This window comes from Alnus glutinosa, chromosome 1, assembly GCF_958979055.1.
Source record: "Alnus glutinosa chromosome 1, dhAlnGlut1.1, whole genome shotgun sequence".
NCBI classification, from domain to species: domain Eukaryota; kingdom Viridiplantae; phylum Streptophyta; class Magnoliopsida; order Fagales; family Betulaceae; genus Alnus; species Alnus glutinosa.
The window spans coordinates 14,163,016-14,182,708 of NC_084886.1; the positions used below are offsets into that span (position 1 = coordinate 14,163,016).

The following is a 19,693-nucleotide window of genomic DNA, read 5'->3' on the forward strand; positions in this document are numbered from 1 at the left end:
CACCGCATTAATAGCAAAATTATAATAAGTTTTAGAATTAATCAATCAAAAGGCAGGAAATTTAAGATGGTCTCACTCCGATCGCTACCCTTATATATAAATAATATAAATATTTATATTATATATTTAATATAATATAGTTCATCAAAATAAAAACTTAAATAATAAATAAAAAGAAAAAGAGAACACTTTATACGTCATAAAAAGGAATAAAAAAAATATCACATCGGTTAGGAGGTTGTACATCACGAAATGGGTATACGCGAAGTCAACATTTGTGTCTTCCCAAACTTCAGTATGATTTCTTAGAGAAATTATATTTACACAATTTTTATCCAAGAGAATGATCGATGTGGAATTCACCCCATATAAGTATGTTGTGTAAAAATTGTATAAATCTTGTTGTGTAAGGGAATCATACACCTACTTGTAATCAAATTTCTTAAAGATACGATTCCTTGCCAATCTTCAGTATGATTTCTTAGAGAAATTATACTTCACTGCATGGACCAAACGCCTACTTGTAATCAAAAGATAGTCTTTGTTTTATGGTTATTCCTCGATGACAGATTCGTTCATGAAAAAGTTCTCTTATTTTTTCTTCCCGGTATATTTTTCACTTGTTTCAATTGTTTTATATATATTTTCACAAGTTCATAAATCGTTGTTGCTTAATTTAGTCTTTAAAAATTTAAATTAAGCTTAAAAATTGGTCAGTATGTAAAAAGTGTTATTAACCGCTAATTGACTAAGCGGAACGGTTGTAGTTGTTAAAATTTTATAACAGTTTTATGCAAGCGCAGATAGAGGTTAAAGTCAATGATCCCCAGTTATTGTAACAGCTTATACAAGCTTAGTGGTGGTGTTCATGCCAAAGATAATGAAGAGGGCTACCATTTATTCTCTTTAGAGTATTAAATTTTTATTAGCTTTAGCATTTATTTTGTGGGACGTACAGTTGACATGCACGTTCTGGATGGTTAGATACAAAGTATGGATATGATTTACCCATTTGAAAATAAAATAAATTTTGAGGAATCCTCATCCATATTCATAATTCATGTACTCTTTGTCGGTACAACTTTTTTATGTTTGTCGACGAGGATCTCCTCAAATTTCTATATTCTATTAAAAAATATATATATATTCATTTTCTTGATAAAGTAGTTTTTGCATACCATAACTATTTTTTGTCTGTGCCCGTGAGGCTAGCTAGTAGCTTCCCCTCAAGCCACGGGATAATGGCGGTCCTTGTCAGAAAAGAATTTTACTTTTTTTTTTTTTTTTTTTTTTTTTTTGAACGTAAAGAATTTTACTTTACTTTACCCACAAAACAGGAATCCTGGTTTGCTTTCTCTCCCAAACCACAAAGAGCGAATATTTTTTCCTTTTTTGAAAATTTTCTTTTCAGAATATCATTTATTTTCTTTGTTTTTCTGGTTTTCAATTTCCTCGGTGGCTGTTTTTTCTCCGTCTCTCCTCTCCATACACTCTCTTTGAAAATCTCTCTCTCCTCTCTCTCATTGCGACCAGAGCAGTTATGGCTTTCAGAGGGGTAAGCTTAAGCTTGAGCTCTCACTACTACAAAGTCTCAGCTTTTTATCGTCCTAGCTAGATCCAATGTTGAGTGCTTTTTTATTTTATTTTATTTTATTTGGTGTGCATGTATTTCTATGGCCATATCTGAAGGGAGATCCTTATTTCTTATAGTTGAGAGTAAATCTCTGTTTTTTTTTTTTTTAGTTCTCTCGACTTTGATTTGAAGATATCTTTGCATGGCTAATTTTCCTTTCTTTTTTCTGAGAGAAAGTTTCTTGTTTAATATTTTCGAATGTTGTTTATTGAAATAGGTGTGGTTGGATTTGAATACCCAGTAGTTTTGGTTTTGTTTCACTGATTTGGAGGCTAAGTTTTTTAGGTAGCACCGTAGCAGTGTTTATTTCTACACTTTTTTTAAAAAAATAAAAATTGGAATTAGTGTGTTATTATGGACAATGTAAATGGACTGGCTAGATGAATGGCATTTCCTTGGCCGGCGATGCTTGTTGGGTCTGAATTACTTAGCATTATGCTGTGTTTAGTTGCATGCACATGGGGTGGACTGGTGTTGGAACTGGGAACTGAGGATGTTAATTCCTTCTTATGTTTTTCCCTTATTTTTTGGTTGCTTCAGCTAGGGATGGCATTGGAACTGAATTTACCCTCTAAAGCAAAAGCAGACCCAAAAAAATCAATGAAAGTCAGACACAGCAAAATTGGAATTTTCTGTATTTGGAATCTACTGAATTGAAATATGAATTGAATTCTATATTGTGTGATCAATTGCAGCCTTGTTGAATGTTTGCGTCCTCGTGTCGTTAGGCATTGTTGAAGCCGGGGAAAGTTTGAGCCATTGTGCATTTCCATTTAAATGCATAAGAATTTGTGCTTCCTCGATGATTATTTTTAGGAAGCAGTCACAACTTTAGACTCTAAAAAGTGTTTTGCATGGTTGGAGACGAGAAGTGGCATTTGAAGCCACTGACTTGGGCCAAAAAAGAAGAGATAGAGAAAACAAAGAAAGAAGGAATACTCTCTTGTGCCCCATAGCCATGGGACTCAGGCAAAACTTTTGTTTTACTTGCCTATTAAAAAAGCTCCAGAAGGTCATTTCGCTCATCCTTAACTGCCAAATATTAAGAGTTTCGAGTCCCCAACATCCCAAAGAAGAGTTTGCCAAATATTAAGAGTTTTGGGAGGTTGGGGACCTAAAACTCTTAATATTTGGCAGTTAATTTTTTACTTTTGTTCTCTTTATATTTGGATAGCTGCGTTTGTAGCACCTTTGGAGATTAGTTTTTTTTTGGTTTTCTTGTTATTTTTTCTCCTTCAAGCTAAGTGCTTCTCTTGTATACTTCATGTGTACATAGGTTGCGCTTTCGCTTTCACTTTTAATGATATTTCAATTATTTATCCAAAAAAAACCCTCCCAAAGAAGAGTTGTTCAGCGGGGCCATAAAGACTTGATCATAGGAACTTAGACTTGAAGGACATTTGCAGCATTTTACCAAAATCTCAAATAATATGGAATTTTCTTTGGTATGTTATCATTGTTGTTGTCATTATTATTATAGTCATGGTAATCATCATTCTCATTATATGTAACTTTTTAATTTTTTCATCAGTTCAAGTGCTTTAACTTTTTTTTTTTCCCAGTCGAATGCTTCTTCTGGCATGGGTGTTGCTGAGCACAGCAAGACCACATACCTCGAGCTGCAGAGGAAGAAAGTGCACCGCTATGTGATTTTCAAGATCGATGAGAAGAAAAAAGAGGTTGTGGTTGAAAAAACTGGAGGCCCAGCTGAGAGCTATGATGACTTCACTGCTTCTTTGCCTGAGAGTGATTGCCGATACGCAATTTATGACTATGACTTTGTGACTTCTGAGAACTGCCAGAAGAGCAAGATATTTTTTATTGCATGGTTAGTCTCTTTTGCGAATGCTCAATTTTGTACCACACAGTTGGAGAATGGGCTGCAACTGCAATCATCAAATATGCCTAATTTTCCCCTGATTTTAAATTTAGGCTGATGCTGTGTTCACACCATTCATACTTATACCAATATATTCCTGGAATTTTTTTATTGGTTAAAAATCCAGTGCCATATTTGCAATCCAAATTCATTATTGCTGTCATTTTTGGTATAAAACTCTTCTTTAAGAGTTGGTATTTGATCTCCTTAGGGCTGAGCACTGCCCCCTACAGGTGGATTTCAGCCCTACTCTGGCTCCCATATCCGCCCCTCAACTGGGGGTGGAAACCGGCCGTATTTGCCCCAATGGACAGGGATTCTTTTTAGGTCCAGCCTGTTTAACCCGTGGGCCTATGGGGAAAGAGAGGGTAGATCAAGGGGGGGTGGGGGGTGGCTGCAGGACGGAGGGAGGAGGAAGGGGAGGAAAAGGGAGAAAGAGAAGGAGGGGAAGGGAAGAGGAAGGGTATGGGGCGGTGCTCTTGGTGAAGTGCCACCTCCTCAAAGGTGAAGGAGTGAGTTAACGAGGGATTGAGAAAAATAAAATTTTGTAACTTTTTAACTGATTATATTTGTATATATAGCAGATATAAATGTATATATATATATATATATATAATGTATAATAATATAATATTAGATGGCGGGTGGGTAGTATTTGCAACCGCATACTCTTAACTTGCTATCTGCCTGTTTTGTTCTCTTTTTATTTTTAATGTGCCCGTGGGGAATGTCTTTAGATGTAGTTTTTAGTGTTTGAATAAATGTCAGCTATGACTTTCATTTTCTTGTGGGAGGATGAGAAATATGGCATTGGAATCATCTGGGGCATTTTCGTGTGGGGAATGTCTTTAGATGTAATTTTTTTTTTGTCAAATATCTGTGATACTAATCTTTTTCCTTTTCACGAAGAAAAGAGAAAGAGATTGATCTTATATATATATATAAAACACCCTAATGTTTGTCTTTTTCAATAAATCCAGGTCTCCTTCTGTGTCAAGGATCCGTGCCAAGATGCTGTATGCAACATCAAAGGACAGGTTCAGAAGGGAGCTGCAGGGCATCCATTATGAGATCCAGGCAACTGACCCAACTGAGATGGATCTTGAAGTCATAAGAGACCGTGCACATTGAGTACTCACTTCACAGGATTTCCCTATCTTTTAGGGTTTTTCTTTGGTGACCTAATGAAATGCAATTTCCTGCTGATTATGTGCATTGTCTGCTCCTGACACAAATTACATATAGCTTAACTATTAAATAATTGGCACCTGGGAAGGCTGATTAGGGGCTCTTGACTATGATACCCACTACAGGGGAATTTGGGCTTCCTTATTGCCATGATGCTTCTCAGGTGGTATTCTGTGCATTGATAATTTGACTGCTATTCTACTAATATGGATATTGTATCAGTGGTCTATCTCTCTTGAGCTCATTTTATCACTTATCATGACATGCTATGGTTTTCTGAGCAGACTAATTGGACCAGACCTGTTAACTTACTAACTTATTGATTTTCCAAAATAGGCTAATTCTAGTGTCGTATGTGATATTGGAGTTTTTGGGTTGGAATTTGAATCTGTTTGCTGCCTTTTTTTTTTTGGTTTTTGTCCAATGCAGAACTTTCAATCAAGCAGGGCTTACAAATTGTGACTCACTTTGATCAATGGATTGTATTTGGAGATGTCTTTTTACAGTAATCAAGCTCCTATAGAATGTCTGGTTTAGTATAAAGCAGTTACAAAATGTCCCATGTTGTCTAGCTTGATTGTGCATCTTGATACGAACTTCAGTCTGTATTGTTTACCTTTTTGATGGTCCCATTGTTGTGTAGTTACCTATGTGAATGAATGTTGTTTGTCTGGTTACTATCATGGAACGAAGATCAAGGAGCAAGTGGTGGCAGCTTGTTCCAGATCCAATGCATTAAAATGAATTCCGATGTAGTTTTTATACAAAACGTATTGACGCCGGGATTGTTCTTTGTTTTATCTAAAACTGTCATCGAGACTGTGATTGAGTTTTTGTGTGAATTCTGAGATCATAACATTTTGGGTCAATTACAATTGGATTGGTTTCTGATCTCAGCTTTCTGAAAATTATTGAACGAAGAAAGTTTAAAGTAATATTTTGTTGATTCTTTTGTAAACGCTGTTGCCTGAAAAATCAGCAAATCTTGCTTGTTAATTAGGTTAGGTGGTTTCAAATGTTCATGGTTAAATAATATGAAATTATGTTGGTATAAACTTTAAATCTTGACCATTAAATAGATACTCTTTATTTTATTTGAAATGGACATGATCTTATTTCTTGCGTGCACATATTAACCAACCCATAATGGATGATTTGCTTTGATTTGGTGGATCAAGTATTCTTTTAAATATACTCAAAATATATGGATTTAAAATAACCTGCTAGATATGAAGATACTTGAGATTTCCTAAGATATACCAAGAATTTTTTAAAATTTTAATCATAATTCACATATTACTATCTTAATACAATAAGAATTAAAGACGTTATAAAAATAATACATGTTGCAACGTTTTAGGAAGGTTCTTTTTCGTTTTTGTCTTAAAAAGTAATTTTAATAAAGTGAAAATTGAAAAGTGTTGCTAGTGAGGATTACATTTGAAAAAGTGTTGCTTATAGGGGCATATCTAAAAATTTGTTTGGTTAATTGAAAAATGTTTTTGAAAAAAAAGAAAAAACTGTATAGTGTTTTGATTTAATTCTAAAAATAATTTTTTAAAACATAATAGAAAAAAAAAAATGACAAAAAAAAAAAAAAAACAAAAATGAGGGCCTGCTGGAAGCTAACCCTACACGAATAACAACTATCACCCTCTAGAGGCATGAGGGTGGAACGAAAAAATGTTGTTTAGTTAGTGTGTCATTTGTACCATACGATATCAAATAAAGTCGTTTGAATAGTAGACGACGTTAAAAAAAATAATAATTAAACAATAAACGACACTAAGTGTTAAAATATTTCCTATATATCTGACTTCTTCCAGCTTTTGTCTTCCAAACTTAATTTTTTTTTCTCCCATTTAGAGCAGCTTTTGTACTGCTCCTTCACCCCTAAGCTCTTAAATTTACAGCCTTTCTCGATTTCTCTACTTTCTCTAACTCTTAACTTTTTCTTCTTGTTTCTTTTTTTTTTTTTTTTTTTTTTTTTTTTCTGTTTGTTATGCCCAAGCATCACACACAAGAGACAGCACTTCGGACCTATGGCGAACTAGTATCGTACTTTAGGCCGGGTGGTGTAGTGAGAGCAACTGATCAAGCAAGAACGTGCCTGCATCCGTTGATGCACTTCGTTGACTAGTGAAGGGAGTCAGGGAGTGGGATGGGCAAGGGAAAGAGAAGAAGAAGAACTCCTATATAGGGGGAATTAAGGAATGGTTTGAAGTGTCTGGACAATCTCAACCGTGTTTTCACCTCGTTTTTTAAAAATTAAGCATTAATTCTGAAAACAATTTTATACGAAGATGGAAGAAGTTTTCTAAAAAGTATTTTGTGTTTAATTTTTTGAAAATATTTTATATTTTGTTTTAGAAAGAGTGTTAGTCATAAATGTCACATCTCAAATCTTGTTTAGATAATTATTGTTTGAAAAGTAATTATTAGTGTTTAAAAAGCTATCTATTTTACCGACAAAAACCGTTACTGTTAGCTCAAAAAAAAAAAAAAAAAAGGGCACCGTTAACTCGCGGGAGTCGTAGTAACAGTTGGCCTTCAATTACTGGTTATAGAGGAGCATGGTTGGTTTTGAGAGGCTGAAGTTTAAGCTTTTTGTACAGATTGATTTAGGAGGCGTATTAGGCGGGGAAGACTTATCCGTGTGATAGTAGGTTCCAGAACAAGCGTCTCCCAAGTGACGAGTCCCATCCCCCCACGTGATTTTGCATCACTGGTATCCATAAAGAGCCTCACAAAAAGACATTTTCCCGATTCACCATTGTTCAACCAAAGACGCCCACTGTACACTGCTAGGTTTGTGATTATATCATAACCTGACAAAATTATTGCATAATTTGGGCTACAGTCGGTTTTGTGTTGGCAGTATTTGGTATAATTGCTCCCATGTCTCTGCTGCTTCTTATTGCTTTTTATAGTATATTCCAGTCCTAGTAATTGCTTCTGGATGATGCTCCTTATTAATGTGTATTATTGAAGATTTTTTTTTTTGGCCTGTCTCAGATCTATGTTCTTCACTCACATGTAATCTATTCTTTCGGATAGAGAGCTCTAGTCGAAGAGCACAGGTGGATGGTGGAACATAGGTGCACGGGCATGATCAGGTTTGCAGCAAAGTGTGTCTCAGCTTGGGCTGCCTTTTTCTTTGTTGCAGTTTTTACCTTTTTATTTTAAATAAAACGTTGCAGCTTGTATGTATTTCGGTTTTTGTGGTCTACAAAAGGGTTCTAGAATTGGAGTATTCTGGGTAGCGCTTGAATTTTATCCATGGTTAGAGGTCTGGTTGGGAAGCCTTAGTTGGGGGAGCTTTAGATGCAAATCGGGTTGAACAGCCTTATCGGCTGGCTGTTGGGTATTCGTTCCAAGTAACTTTTACAACCGTATGTTTACTTGAAGATTTACTATTATATGCTTTCTAGTGCTCTTATAGATATTTCAAATTTTTGGCAAAATCAACGGTCCAATACTTTGCTGCAAATGATTCAGTCTTTGTCTTGAGTTGCTTGTGGGGTTCTTAAGTTGAACACTGCCAAGTTGTTTGATAGAATTGGTGACCGATGAGAATTTTACTGGCTTTCCTAGTTCTGGATTGAAGGTGAAGACAGAGCACTGACTAATCCAAAAAAAAAAAAAAAAGTGAAGTCAGGGTACTTTTGTTTGGCCCTGAAGGATTAGAATCATCCAATATGGGTAGCATTAAGACCATTGTTTGGTTTAGGAGGGACCTCAGAATTGAGGACAATCCTGCCTTAGCTGGTGCTGCTAGGGATGGTTCTGTGTTTCCTGTCTATATTTGGAGCCCTAAAGAGGAAGGACAGTTTTGTCCAGGTCGAGTTTCAAGGTGGTGGCTGAAGCAATCTCTAGCCCACTTGGAACAGTCCCTGAAGTCCCTTGGGGCTGAACTAATGCTGATCAAGACTGACAATATTCTCGATACTCTTGTGGAATGCATCAATGCTGTTGGGGCAACAAAAGTGGTATTCAACCATCTTTACGGTGGGTTCTGGTTCCTTTCTTCAAAGTAGCTTGACTTCACTGATATACAATTGATTTGCTTCACAAATTTAGTGGAGAATATTAACTATGATCTTTATATGATATTTTCATGAATACATAAGCAGTGTACCTGAGTGATCTTTATTCAATGGCAAACAAATCCTTGTATAGATCCTTCAGATAATTACAGCTAATGGTTTTATGTTTATAGCTCTTGCACATGATGCTGCTACCTATATTGAAATTCTAACATGTAGTATACAAAATTTGGTCGTCAAATTGGATAAAACAAGTCTGAGTTAGGAGGAAAGAACTTATAAACTCTAGTGGCCTCTGGCACATCTGAAGAGCTTTAATTTTCTTCTTTTCTTTTTTTTTTCTTAATTCCAGATCCTGTTTCACTTGTTCGAGATCACAGCATCAAAGAAAAACTGAGGGAGCTAGGCATTTCTGTGCAAAGCTATAATGGAGATCTGTTGTATGAGCCATGGGAAGCATATGATGAAAGTGGACATGCTTTTACTACCTTTGAGGCATATTGGAACAAGAGCTTGCACTTGCAAATTGAAACTGTTTCAGTTCTTCCTCCAAGGAAATTGGTGCCAGCTGCAGGTACAGTTAAACATAACTTTTTTTAGGTTGGTTCCTCCATGATGGCACTTCTAACTGTCTACATTAGAGGTCAACACGTATGATATTTTCTTGGTGATGTAAAGACTAAGAAGGTAGTGGTACTGCCATTTTAACATCTTTCTACTACGAACAGAATGGTCCTGATGTTCAGCTCAGATTTTAACCTCTAAGCATATTACATATGTGTCAGTGTGTATAAAAAGAAAGAAAGAAAGAACAGTGAGAGTGAATATCTGAGAAGTGCTTCTTTTGTGTCAATGACAGGAACTGTCAAAAAGTGTTCAATTGAGGAATTGGGTCTTGAAGACGAATCAGAAAAATCTAGCAATGCCTTATTAGGAAGAGCGTGGTTTCCAGGTTGGAGCAATGCTGATAAGACTCTAACTGAATTTGTTGAGCGGCATCTGCTTGACTATTCTAAGAATAGGCTAAAGGTTGGGGGGAACTCCACATCATTTTTGTCCCCATATCTTCATTATGGAGAACTAAGTGTGCGGAAAGTTTTCCAGTATGTGAGAATGAAACAGATTTTGTGTATAAAAGAAGGAGACTCCTTGGGAGAAGAGAGTGTGACACTTTTCCTCAGGGCCATTGGGCTTAGAGAATACTCCCGTTATCTTTGTTTCAACTTCCCCTTCACGCATGAGAGATCATTACTGAGCAACTTGAAATCTTTCCCTTGGCATGCTGACCTAGCCAATTTTAAGGCTTGGCGACAGGGTCGGACTGGCTACCCATTAGTTGATGCAGGAATGAGAGAACTTTGGGCAACTGGGTGGATACACAATCGAGTAAGAGTAATTGTTTCAAGTTTTGCGGTGAAAGTTTTACTTCTTCCATGGAAATGGGGGATGAAGTATTTCTGGGACACACTTTTGGATGCAGACTTAGAAAGTGATATCCTTGGTTGGCAGTATATCTCAGGGAGCTTGCCGGATGGCCATGACCTTGAGCGATTGGACAGCCCAGAGGTATGTTGGGCTTCCTTTGTTTATAAAATCAGTTTCAATTGAATTTATAGCAAGCTATTGCATTGAGTTTCAATACTAAATAAAAAAGATTTTAATTTTGTTAATTCCACTATGTGACTACTTGTAATTTTGTGGCAAAATGCAACGTACAGTCTCTTGCACTTGAGTTCTGCTGTGAGAGTGTGAATTGTAAACTTTCAAACATTGTCCCTCTTAAATTCCATAATGGTTATCTTTATAAAAATAAATAAAAAATAAATAAAAAAAGAGGAAGAAGAGAATCTATGAGGATTTGGCTTGGTCATGTTTTAGCTTTACTCTCCACTCTCCACTCTCCACAGATCGTCAAAATGCCCCCATAAAATCAGAACACAAGCAATCGGTCGTGTACCGGAGTAAGCATAGAAGTTGCTGAATATAACTTTGTTCTTGAAAGTTCTGGAATTCTCCTTTGCATGCTTTGGGATAGGCTAGTTAAAAAGAACTCTTTGGAGAAAACCGAACACATACAACTCCTTTGGTGCCCTGATTTCTCTTATTGAGCAGAACTTAGTTAGTTTGGTGGACAGTAAACTTTAAATTGAGATTGTGCTGACTGAAATAATAATTTCCCTGAGTTTTGGCCATTTTGCACCTCACTTTTTTTTATTCTTTTTCTCTCTATTTTCTTATTTTTTGGATCCAGATTCAGGGCTCCAAATTCGATCCAGAGGGTGAATATGTGAGGCATTGGCTGCCTGAACTAGCACGGATGCCAACTGAATGGATTCATCACCCTTGGGATGCACCCTTTAGTGTGCTCAAAGCTTCAGGGGTAGAGTTGGGATTAAACTATCCAAAACCTATAATTGAGCTAGATTTGGCTAGAGAACGTTTGACTGAAGCTATATTCAAAATGTGGGAAATAGAAGCAGCTGCTAGAGCTGCAAACTCAAATGGCACGAAAGAAGAAGTTGTTGATAATTCTGATGGTACTGAAAATTTGGCCATTCCAAAGGTTCTCTTAAAGGTAAAGAGTTCTTGTCCTACTACTTCATCAAATGATCAGAGGGTGCCCACAATTCAAAATTCAAAGAATCATCCATCCAATAGGAAGAGATCTAAATGTATGGAAGAGGAAAAGCCACTCCTAAATAATCTGCATAAGCTTAACGGTGAAGGTGGGACCTCAAGAACTGATGAAGACGTATGCTCTACGGCTGAATCTTCATCGGTAAAGAAGAAAACCACCAGTAGAAATTCTTTTTCTGTTCCTCAGGTGTGCTTTTCATCAGAAGAAATGTCTTTTCCAGATTGTGAATCTTCTGGCTTGAGGCAGCCAAGGCAAGAGCAGACTGACATGGAACAGATTTCAAGCAAAGATGGTAAGCAATATCCGTTATTTTGCATTCAACTATCTAAATTTTCATTCTCACCTTTATTTAAAGCTGCAAAAATTTGAATCTGTTGAGCTGTTGCTTTTGGTTTCTTGCCCAGTCTTTATAATCAAATTGAGAAAGCTTGAGCCCTTACCAGAGGTTATGGTTATTTAAATAGATATAAGATGGACTTTAGGTACTAGACTTCACTCTCTTACCTGTTTTAAATTGCTGCAATGATATTTATTCCGCTCTTACCAGTAGCAAATTATTGCTGGAAACATTAATAACCGACTAGGTGTTGGTTGGGGCTGTCTAAGCTGTTTTAGGTTTCCATTAAGAGGTGCCTTAGTTTTTGATATAAGTTACTTCTGCACAAGGTGGCCTGCTTGGATACAGAACACAAGGAGATTTAGCCAAAACTTTATACTGCTGTTACCGTTTGCCAGAAGAGCCTCTTATTTAATCTAATTGTCCCTTGAAGGCATTGTCTGAAACAGATAGAACATGAACATAGAGAAATAGTAATCATGTTAAAGATGATATCAATGAGGCTGATGATTTAATTTTGTAAAACCATTTATGTTCATTCTATTGAAGGAATCTCGTAATTAAAGCACAAGACATGGATTTTTCATTGAGTACTTAACTCTTGGAAGGACCATGGCCCTTTAACTGAAATCAAATGGCTAATCTTGCCTTCAAGAATGTCTCTAATCCTTAAAAAGAAAAAGAAGGCTTAGAAAATGAAATTCATGAAAACCATGGTGTGAATTTTGTTCAATGATACATGTATTTTATGATTGCAATATTAATATACTCTCCTGTTAATGATTTCATCTTAATAGAGAATTTAGATGTGGAGTTTTCCCCTTGCAATGAAAAATATGTGCAGTAGTTCCAGTGATGGAGTCAGAACTTCATTTTTTGGGGGGGTCGAACTAATTAAATATTATTATATAATCTTAATATTAGTTAGTTGTAAGTATTTTCCACCATGCATATCATTCATTTGATTGACATTTTATAGAAAATTTGTTACAGTGTATTCCAATGGTTGGTAAGATTATACAATCAATGTGTTTGCTGAAATGGTAAGAGATCAGGTTGGATTTAATGGTGATTCGATATTTCCTTGTGAGGAAGGGTTGGTGAGATCTTGTTGTCCAGCTGGTTCATTACACCCCCGTAAGCGAGACATATGGCACATGGTGTTGAGCTTGTTCCACATGTAGGAGAAACGAGGTGATGTAACAGGTTTAGTGAAAATGTCAACAAAATTATCCTTGCTGCAAATAAAATGCACATCTAACGTCTTTGAGGTAACTTTATCCTGGAAAAAATGAAAATCAATTTCTACGTGCTTGGTTCGTGCATGAAAGGCGGGATTGGCCATGAGACAAGTAGCACCATTGTTATCGCACCACAAAATTGGAGTGAGAAGAGAAATGCTGAGGTCACTGAGTATGGATTAGAGCCAGAAGAGTTCAATATCAGTGATGTCAAGGGTGCGATATTCAGATTTTGTGCTAGAGCAGGCATGATTCGTTGTTTACAAGAAGACCAATAACTAAGATTAGGCCCAAGAAAGATGTAGAAACCGCCGGAAGATTTCTGATCATCTGATAGCCAATCCAATCTGCATTAGAGTAGGCTTGAAGAATTCGTTATGGGGAGTGGCGGAGCAGAAGTCCATAGGAGATAGTAGACTTAAGATACCTCAAAATGCATTTCATAGCTTGCATTTGGAGAAAAGTGGGTTTATGCATGGATTGTGCGACTTTGTTGATAGAATAGGAAATGTCTGGTCTTGTAAGAGATAAATATGAGTGCCCCCAAAAGGTTGCGATAAGTGGATGGATCGGCAATTGGTCCTAACGATAAATATGAGTGCCCCAGTAAGGTTTTAAGCTTTTTCTTGGTCCTAAGGATCAGCTTTTCCTCCATGTCTTGCGCTACCACGTTCTTACAACTTCTGCTATCAATTATGACATTGCAAATCTTTCCATGAGAGGTATATCTTGTGTGGAATATGTTAGCCATAACCATTCAGAATTTTCTTCAATTTTGGTAGCGTTATGTTTTGCCGAATTTCCAGTAAACGTCCATGATTGCTCCAAGTGATCTCATCACCTTTATTGTCTTTTTAATATTATACACTGGTTCTCCATTCACTGGTTTTTCTTCAGGAATGTCAACAAGCTCTTCAACCAAATTGATAGGCCTTAGGTTTGGACATTCAACAGCTATATGGCCGAATCCATGACATTTGAGGCATTTGATCGCACCACCAGATCTTGGCTTTCTTGGTGCATTAAAATTCTGGTTTGGAGCTCGAAAAGTAGCCTTCCTATGGTCAGCTTTTTGGCCATCACTGCTGCCACTATGGTCATTATGGTTGGAACTACTATTGTTAAAATTTGTTTTCGCTGAGCCACTCTCCTATTGTTTCTCGACGGTCACAACTAACTTGTAGACATCATTGTAACTATAGTATCGCCGTAAGACCACCACGTTGCAAGTCTCCTTTCACAAACCACTAATGTAGTGGGCAATTGTTTGTTCATCAGGTTCAACCATAGCACATCGCATGGTCAGCAAGTCAAACTCCTCCGTGTACTCATCCATTGTTCGATGTCCTTGCCTCAGATCGTACAGTTGCATATAATACACTTTGAGATAATTTTCTGGCACAAATTTCTTCATGATGTGATCTTCGGATTTCTTTTTCGTTCTCAACAAACTTTCAGCTGCTCCCACCCCAATAATGCGTACTTCTTCAACTTGAGAGCAACAATTTTGACTTTTCTCTCATCTGGCACTTCATTATACTCGAATACTTGTTCATCCGAATTGAGCCAATCAATGAAATCATCTGGTTGAATTCTTCCTTCAAATTCAGGTATATGAACTTAAATCAACATCACGAGCTCATGGCAAATGAACTGGTCGTTCATAATTCTCCCTTTCATGATGATCTCCTAGCAGGGTATGGTGGTGAAAAGGATTGACATCATTGTTAGAGAAGTGAATGTCATTATCATGGAATATGGGTTCGAAATGTGTTGGACGTTTTGAAAGCTGCTAGACTTGTCTTCTTAACTTGTCGACATTGTCGGGTTGGTTCCCATGTGGAGCCGCTACGCGCCCACCATGACCACGCCTGTTGTTAACCATGGAGATCACCATGATCAATGGTGCTCTACTTCCAACGGTGTTGTTGGGGGCACTCGAGACAAAACCATGCACTGATTCCAAATGATGCCAGGGCAGATTAGGCCAATCATAATAACCTAGGACAATACAATGGAAGGACAAGAAGGGATAGAAAATTTCAACCCAGCTCAATTGTAGCGATAAACTCTAAAAGTAGAAGAGAAAAAACAAAGCGCAAACGCAACTCAGTATTGAAAATTAACTTGATAAAATATTATATAAGATGATATGCATAAATAACAATACAACACACAATTTATAGGAATAGAACAAATTTATATTCATGAATGAGCCTAGATTCATGAATATTTATTAATTATTCTAAAAACCCCTAATTTTCTTTTCTCCCCTATTAAATTATGATAAATAGTTTTCTTGTGGTTTGTTCAGACTTCCTCTTGGATTTGAACCCACCATGAATTTCTTTAGTACTGCTGAACGCTCTCCTGCATCAGCAGGTGGGCTTAGTTGTTCAACAAAAGGCTTTAAAGTGGCAGCTGTTGCGGCGGGTAGGGAAAAATGACGACGGTGGTCGTTCCTAGGGCGATGATACTATATAGAATCTAAAAATCGGTTTGTTGTAAGTATTTTCCACCGTGCATATCATTCATTTGGTTGACAATTTATAGATAATTTGTTACAATGTATTCTGATGGTAGGTAAGCTTATACAATCAAAGTGTTTGCTGAAATGGTAAGAGATCAAGTTGGATTTAATTGTGATTCAATATTTCCTTGTGACTCGTAAGGACGGGTTGGTGAGATCCTATTGTTCAGCTGGTTCATTAATTATAATGATTAATTAATATCTTTCATTCATTTCACAAATTTTCATCTTTCTTCTTCTTTTCAAATTTGTGGGATAGCAAGGGTATATTTCTTTTCTGTTGAATTTCCAGTCTCAAGAATCTGTCGTTGTAGGATTTTTCCTTGTATTCTTTCTTCTTTGGCCTCTAATGCAGTGTTTAAATTTTACATCAAATTTGTGCAGGAGCAATTGGAGGGGAATGCCCTTGACATTCATTGTAATGTTGAGCAGAGAAAGAGGAGCGGTACGGTTTGGTGTAATTAATGTTCTTTGTATGACTACTTGAACGTGTTTTTTGTAATGTATATATATATAAAGCCGAAACAACACCCACTATGGGCAACAACTTTTCACGTTAATCAGCAGGTAACCGTATATTGTATATAAACAATGCCAGAGTTGTTTTAAATTTTAAGTAGAGAGAAGAGAAGAGACAAAAAAAATGTATGGGTAAAAATGTGTGGCAGCATGTATATGTGTTTATATATCTTTCTCGTTTTTTGAATTTGTGAAAGGCATTTAGATTGTGGATTATATGAGTATTGCTCCAGTAGTATGCTCTACCACCAAGAGACGAATTCAAGAACGAATCACGTGGAACGGCTACGTAAGATCAAATTTATTTCAATACATAAAAGGTATCGATTAATTCGTTTCGCTATGTATTATTCTATTTCTAACATATATAAAATGATTCTCAAATTATTTATCCTCCTCTATTCTCCTCATGAAATCTGATAGTTAAGAATAGGGGCTTCAAACATGTTACATGCGGCCATCTTTTTTAATACAGATGTAGGCATTTTCAATTTACTTAAATGGACGACGAGAATACCAAGCTTTATCATTACCAAGCTTGGCTTTATCTCTACGGGGGTCATCGTTTACACCAAATCAGGCTCCCCTGAGTTTGGGAGCACATCCTCCTGTTTCCGCTAATCCTCCCATGCAACGGTTGTCGTAGGATTCCCCCCTGCAGCTGAAGCGTGTTTGGGAAGCTACCCACAGAAAGTTTGCGGAGGAAGCTTCTGGTCTGTCTCCGTACGTGCTCCCACAGCAACCGTATAGCACGACGCTTGGTGTGGGTTTGTCCACGTCCCCCGTTTCTCCTGGGTTGAACACGTTGGATAAGGGAAAGGCATAATTGTACGCTGAAGAAGATCTTTTTCATCCTCCAGGTTTTGGGCCTCCACCAAACTACTCTCTAGTTGGCCCTATGCAGCTAGCCCATCAAGAACCGAACCTTATAGGTATATCTCAACAACTTGGTTTTTTGACTCAAGTTTTATCTGGGCCTTTTGCTCAAAATGTGGTTCCGAGAATTTCAAGTTCTCTGACTGCTCATGATCCTGTTATTTCAGTGTCTTCAGGTGTGACAGCTCCTACTGATATTGTAACACCAACAGCAGCTAGGAAGGTTTATATATACAACTTCCAGGAAAATAAGGAGTGTCCCCCAATTGGTACTTGTGGATGATCGTTCTCCTCAGACTGGATTTATTTCCACCACCACACATGAGACGGCTGGCTCTGCCATGCCCCTTTCAATTCCATGATTATTTTATCTTTGAACTGTAGGGGATTGGCTCAGACCTCTACAGTTCCTAGTTTAAGGGCTATTATCAGGAAGCATAATCCTGGTATCTTTTTTTTTTTTTTTGTTTGAAACTAAAACTGCTCCTACTAAAGCTAGTTCCATTTTGCATCAGCTGGATTTCTTTTTGCTTGTACAAGCTCCTCCTCCTACTTCTCGTGGAGGTCTTTTGATGGCTTTGGAAATAGGATATTAATCTTATTAGTTTTTATATCTCATCAAATATTATATGTGCTTGGTGCTTTTCTGTTGATCTTAATATTAAATGGTTGATCTTGTTTGTTTATGGTCCACCTTACAAGAAAAACACTTCGGATTTTTGGACTTCTTTGGCTCGTCATGGAACCTCTTTAACAAATCCTTGACTCTGTGTTAGTGACTTCAATGCTATTACTTCACCTGATGATAAGTTTAGTGGTAGACCTTATAACAACTTCTCCACTAACCCTTTTACTGATTTTATTAATCAATTTGAACTGATTGATTTGGGTTTCTTTGGTAATTCCTATACATGGTCAAATCATAAACAATGTTTAGGTTTGATAAAAGAACGTTTGGATAGGAATGTTGCTTGTAGTCAATGGTTTCATGCTTTTCCTTCTTTTTCGGTTAACCATTTACCAGCACATGCTTCTGACCATAATCCTCTTCTTCTTAATACCTCTCCTCCCTCTCCCTCCCTTCCTCATCCTTTCCGGCTTGAAGATTTCTGGACTAGAGATCTCACTTGTGGTATTTTGATAAAGGAAGCCTAGAATTCCCATATTGTAAGTTCTTCTTATTGCTTATCAAGGAATCTTAAGATCACAAAAAGGGCTATCCGTAAGTGAAACAAGTTTTATTTTGGAGATATTAGAAATAAAGTACAATCCACTCATCATCTTCTTGATGCTACTCAACAAGCCCCTCCTTCGGATTCAAATTTAGCTTTAGAACTTCATTTAAAATCTCTTTTGGATGAATATCTTCAATAGGAGGAATGTTTATGGAAATCTAAATCTCGTGAACTTTGGCTTATTATTGCTGATTTAAATACAAGATTTTTCCATACTAGCACTCTTATTCGTCGCCGAAGGAATAACATTGATTCATTGCATTCTCCGCATTCTGGCTTGCTTATTGAGCGAGTTGATATTGGGAATTGTTTTGTTAACAATTTCAATGAGCTTTTTACCACTATAAATCCTTCTCTGAATGCTGAATTAATGGATCTTTTTGAATGTACAATTTCGGACAAAGACAACCTTATCCTTTGTGCTACTCCCACAAAAGCTGAGATCCATGCTTCTTTGGCTAGTTTGGGTCAGTCTAAGGCTCCAGGGCCTGATGGTTTCACAGCTCTGTTTTGAAATACTGGACTTACATTCAATCTAGGGTTTTAAAGGCTATCTGAAATTTCTTTGAATACAACTAGCTTATCAGGGAACAGAATCATTCATTTATTACTCTGATTCCTAAGAAACTTGGTGCCTCTTTGGTTCATCAATTTCGTCCTATTAGTTTGTGCAATATCAATTACAAGATTATTCCCAAATTGCTTGCTAATAGACTAAAGCCACTTTTGTCTAATATTATTTCTCCTTTCCAGACATCATTTGTTCCGGATTGATATATACAGGATAATTCCATTTTGGCTCATGAAATGCTTCACATTTTGAAATCAAAGCGTGGAATGGGTGGTCTTATGGCTGTAAATATTAATATGGAAAAAACGTTTGATAAAATGGAATGGAGGTTTCTGTTATCTATCCTACAAAAGCTTGGTTTTCATGAAAAATAGATTAATTGGATCAGGATCTGTATATTTACTTCCTCATTTTCGATTTTGCTTAATGGGAGCCCTTTTGGTTTTTTCAAACCCTCTCGAGGTCTAAGGCAAGGTGATCATCTCTCTCCCCCTTTGTGTTTATTATTGGAACTGAGGTTATATCAAGGCTGCTTCATCAAAATCTCTTTGGTTTTAAGATCTCTCATTCATGTGCCACTTTAAATCATCTGCTTTTTGCTGATGACTTGGTAATCTTTACTAAGGCTACTTCAAGTGAGGCTTCTATTATTCAAAGATTCTTGCATAAATATAATATGTGGTCTGGTTAGACTGTTAATATCTCCAAGTCTAATATTCTTTTCAGTAAGAATACGGTTTCTTCAACTATATCTGCTATTCATAATATTCTTTCATATGACACTACCCCTGCAACAACAAAGCATTTAGGGCTTCCTATGGTTTTTGGTAAATCCAAAAATGCTTACTTCATTGATATTTTGGAAAAGGTTCAAGGGAAAATAGATGGCTGGAGATCTAAAACACTCTCACAAGCAAGCAAAACAATTCTGGTTGAGGTTGTAGCTGCTGCGATCCCTTCTTATGCAATGAGTACTTACTTATTGTCTGATGATATTTGC

At 36.8% G+C, this 19,693-nt stretch overlaps 2 protein-coding genes across 6 annotated transcripts; both read left to right on the forward strand.

The window, feature by feature from the left end:
- Window positions 1-1,339: 1,339 nt before the first annotated feature.
- On the forward strand, window positions 1,340-4,921 carry LOC133873854 (actin-depolymerizing factor). Its single transcript, XM_062311639.1, has 3 exons — window positions 1,340-1,555; window positions 3,196-3,461; window positions 4,493-4,921. Exons 1-3 carry the CDS (start codon window positions 1,541-1,543, stop codon window positions 4,641-4,643), a joined length of 432 nt encoding a protein of 143 aa, XP_062167623.1. The 5' UTR covers window positions 1,340-1,540; the 3' UTR covers window positions 4,644-4,921.
- A 2,299-nt stretch (window positions 4,922-7,220) lies between these two features.
- LOC133873864 (cryptochrome-1) lies at window positions 7,221-16,283 on the forward strand. 5 transcript variants are annotated; one of them, XR_009901177.1, is made up of 7 exons: window positions 7,221-7,584; window positions 7,716-8,708; window positions 9,099-9,320; window positions 9,606-10,312; window positions 10,998-11,676; window positions 15,342-15,466; window positions 15,877-16,283. XR_009901177.1 is itself a non-coding variant. In XM_062311663.1 (6 exons), exons 2-6 carry the CDS (start codon window positions 8,399-8,401, stop codon window positions 15,900-15,902), a joined length of 1,944 nt encoding a protein of 647 aa, XP_062167647.1. In that variant the 5' UTR covers window positions 7,234-7,508; window positions 7,716-8,398; the 3' UTR covers window positions 15,903-16,283. The 5 variants fall into 5 exon arrangements, 1 of the variants encoding a protein (XP_062167647.1); XR_009901175.1 differs by having other exon boundaries at window positions 7,221-7,508; XR_009901178.1 differs by having other exon boundaries at window positions 7,224-7,508; window positions 15,345-15,466.
- Window positions 16,284-19,693: the final 3,410 nt, after the last annotated feature.

Bases quoted from the DNA above. Each gene is read 5' to 3' on its own strand.
- LOC133873854 (XM_062311639.1), top strand. The intron at 3,462-4,492 runs GTTAGTCTCTTT...CAATAAATCCAG, and splicing joins AAGATATTTTTTATTGCATG to GTCTCCTTCTGTGTCAAGGA.
- LOC133873864 (XM_062311663.1), top strand. From the start codon at position 8,399: ATGGGTAGCATTAAGACCATTGTTTGGTTTAGGAGGGACCTCAGAATT. The intron at 8,709-9,098 runs GTGGGTTCTGGT...TCTTAATTCCAG, and splicing joins GGTATTCAACCATCTTTACG to ATCCTGTTTCACTTGTTCGA. The intron at 10,313-10,997 runs GTATGTTGGGCT...TTTTGGATCCAG, and splicing joins AGCGATTGGACAGCCCAGAG to ATTCAGGGCTCCAAATTCGA.